This window comes from Zingiber officinale, chromosome 2A (assembly GCF_018446385.1).
Source record: "Zingiber officinale cultivar Zhangliang chromosome 2A, Zo_v1.1, whole genome shotgun sequence".
In the NCBI taxonomy this organism is placed as follows: domain Eukaryota; kingdom Viridiplantae; phylum Streptophyta; class Magnoliopsida; order Zingiberales; family Zingiberaceae; genus Zingiber; species Zingiber officinale.
Window position 1 is genome coordinate 160,288,890 of NC_055988.1, and position 3,374 is coordinate 160,292,263.

The 3,374-nt window shown below is 37.6% G+C and overlaps 1 protein-coding gene across 1 annotated transcript; it reads right to left on the bottom strand.

Moving 5' to 3' along the window:
- Window positions 1-2,147: 2,147 nt before the first annotated feature.
- LOC122044189 (agamous-like MADS-box protein AGL62) lies at window positions 2,148-2,492 on the bottom strand. Its single transcript, XM_042604719.1, has one exon. The coding sequence runs from the start codon at window positions 2,490-2,492 to the stop codon at window positions 2,148-2,150; it is 345 nt and encodes a 114-aa protein (XP_042460653.1).
- Window positions 2,493-3,374: the final 882 nt, after the last annotated feature.

Consider the following 3,374-nt stretch of genomic DNA (forward strand, 5'->3'; position numbering starts at 1 on the left):
AGTAATCTATACATATTCGCCAATTTTTGTCTTTCTTTTGTACAAGCAGTACTAGAGAAGAATATGGAATTATACTTGGGCAAACGATACCAGCCTGAAGCATCTCTTGTACAATCTTCTCAATTTCCTCCTGTATGTAAGGGTAGCGATAAGGCCTAACATTTGCTTTAGGATCTTTTTTGATAGAGAGTTGCATGAGAAAAATAGAGCAATCTTTCTTTAATAATTGCTCTGCCTGATAACTACTGATTGGTGTGATAGTATCTTGTTTCTTGCCTCTGATGCAAACTTCTTTTCCTTGATCTTGGAAGCGCATTGTTAGTTGAGAGAAATTCCATATTATATCTCCTAATGTTTTCAACCATTGTGCTCCAAGTACAACATCACATCCATCTAGGGGAAGAAGAAAGAGATCTGTTATTAATTCATAATTGGGTAAGAAAATTTTAATACTATTGCACTTTCCTGGACTTGTAAGTGATCTTCCATCCGCCACCTTAACATCAAATGTAGATGCTTGCTCTATTTTTTGTTTAAGCCTGCTTGCCAAGGTTGAGTCTAGAAAATTGTTGGTGCTTCCTGAATCTATAAGTATCGTTACTGGTTGTTTTTTAATGAATCCTTTTACCTTCATCGTTTGCGGAGTTTGTAGTCCTTCTAAGGCATGAACCGATATTGCCATAGAATCATACTGTACTTCGTTGATATTATCTTGTGTTTCATCTTCATGGAAATCATCTTCTTCCTCAGAGTTCTCTATTGGTTCAATCATCAGTATCCTTTTTTGCTTGCATTGATGACCACTGTGCCACTTTTCATTGCAATGCCAGCATAATCCCTTTGCCATCCTTTCCTTGATCTCTTCTTTTGTCAATCTACGAGGTGTTGAATAATATGATGGGTTTTCACGAATTACCTTGTTATTTCTTCTTCCTTCTTCATTGATCTTCTCTTCTTGTAGTCGTGCAAAGGATAAGGCAGCCTTCATGGTGCGGGGTTGATTCATTTTTACTTCTTGTCGTATATCAAGGCGAAGTCCTTCAATAAAAGTGTCCAATAGTTGCTTTTCTGACCAATCACGAGTTTGATTAGAGAGTCTCTCGAATCGTCCTTGGTACTCTAGTACGGTTGAAGTTTGTCGAATTTTGGCCAATTCTCCATCAACATTCTCATAACCGGAGGGACCAAATCGATTGATGAGTTCTTCTTTGAATTCCTCCCATTTTGAAGGTCCATGGCATGCTTCAAGCCAGTCATACCATTGGATGGCATCACCTTCGAGGTTTATAGATGCTAGTTCTACCTTTGCATTGTCCGATGTGCTGTGGAAGCGAAAATATTTTTCAGCCCTTGAAATCCATCCAATCGGATCGTTGTTCTCCCAGCGAGGAAATTCCACCTTCATACGTGGATAGTTGTGCTCTCGATCTTCATTTGAGTTTGCACCTTGGTCATATTGTTGTTGTCGAGACTGCTGATTTTTTCCCCTTTTGATTAATATGCTTGAGCTGGAATCTACTTCTAAACGATCCTTCAATTCTTGCACTATCGTGACCAACGATGCCATAGTTTTTTCGAGTTTATCCATCCTTGTCTCGTGCTTAGCTTCAAATTCCAAAGCCCATTTGGCGTCAGGATGAGATCCTCCGGTCATCATGTTGAATTTTCTTCTCTTGAAGTCGGGTTAAGACCATGCGCTTGTTGAAGTTGCTGCAAGATACTATAAGGCGAAGATGAAGTGAACTGCTCTGATACCAAGTTGATAGGAACCCGGGGGCCTATCACGTGAAAAAATCGAAAGAGAAAGGAAAAGGGGATAGGGTGATCGCTTCGAGGGGATCGGCCTCCAATAATAAAATGAAATTGATTAATTAAAAGGGAAATTACTTATCTTCCAAAGTTACATAACGTCTCTTTAAATAGAGACCTAAACTACCTTTTCAAAAAGAAAAGGTCTAAAAGAAAAATAAAATAAAACTACCTTTTCAAAAGAAAAGGTGTAAAAGAAAAATAAAATAAAAATACATTTTCATGAGAAAATGTCAGATTAAAACTTATCTAAAATAAAAAAGAAAAAGTCTAAAACTTATTTTAAAAAGGAAATAAAGTTAATGGATTTATTTGAAAAGATCCATTAAAGGATCTTATCACTTCCTCCTCCTCTCCTCCTCGAGCAGCTCCGCGAGCTGCGATTCCTCCCGGCCGAGCGCCTGAACCGGGGCCCCAGCGAGGGGGTGGTGCGGCCTAGGGGGAGCAGGCCAGGCGGAGAAGAAGTGGGCGAGCACGGAGTCGACGGAGGGGTGGCCGAAGAAGAAGGGCTTGCCGCTGGGGGAGAAGGCGAGGACGGCGATCTCGGCGCCGCAGAGGACGGAGAGCTCGGCCGCCTTCTTGAACACGCCGGCGCGGCGCTTGGAGAAGCACACCTGCCGCGCAGCCGCATTCTCGATCGCCTCCATCGCGATCCTTCGACGGCCTCTGCTCGTCTTCTTCATCGCCACTCCCAAATTCTCGCCAATTCTCTTTCCTTGGAGAACAAGCCAACCCGAGACAAGTTAGTTATATATAGTATTCAAACTCCGATTGAGATCTGAATTGGATTGCAACTCAAATTTTAATCGCAATCTAATTAAGATCTGAATATAATTGAACAATCTAGTTAATCTTGGAATGATATAATTCGGGAGGATTTTTTTTTTTTAAAAAAAACCCATGTTTGGACGATAATAAATAATATTTGGAATTGTTCTTCATTTACCATATATACTAGTGTGATCATGCACACACGTTGCATGTGTAATATAATAATATCTAGAGAATCTTGTAACGGACTTCTCTATAAAAAAAATATTTTAATTTAATATTATACTTATCTTAGTAAAAAAAATTAAGAAAAGTATATTTTTTAACATCGTCGGCCTAAAATATTTATAGAAGCTTCTTTGATCATAATGTTATCAATTTTAAGATATGAGACTAAAGAGAATTATATTTTTTTTATATAAAATAATCAGAGAAAATTAATGATGAGAAAAATTCATAATAATACGCTGTAGCTGAGTCTCGAACTCTAGATCACTGATTGTTTCATTTGTGGAATTACTAAATGTAAATAGAAAAAAAGACATTAACGTAAATACATTTTAGGCTTCACCAAAGTTAGTTAGTATAGGGGAGAGATTTTTAATAAAATAGTAAGATATATATATATATATATCTTTATTTTGACTTTTTTTTTAATTATCCAAATATCAAACCATGTATCTAGTGAGTTAGTTCCACCATTTACCACTACACTCAAAGATTTTTTTTTTTTTTTTTTGGTTTTGAAGAATTCAAATGTCCAGATATTCCTATCTTTCATTTATCCTAAAATG

Bases quoted from the DNA above. Each gene is read 5' to 3' on its own strand.
- LOC122044189 (XM_042604719.1), bottom strand. From the start codon at position 2,492: ATGAAGAAGACGAGCAGAGGCCGTCGAAGGATCGCGATGGAGGCGATC.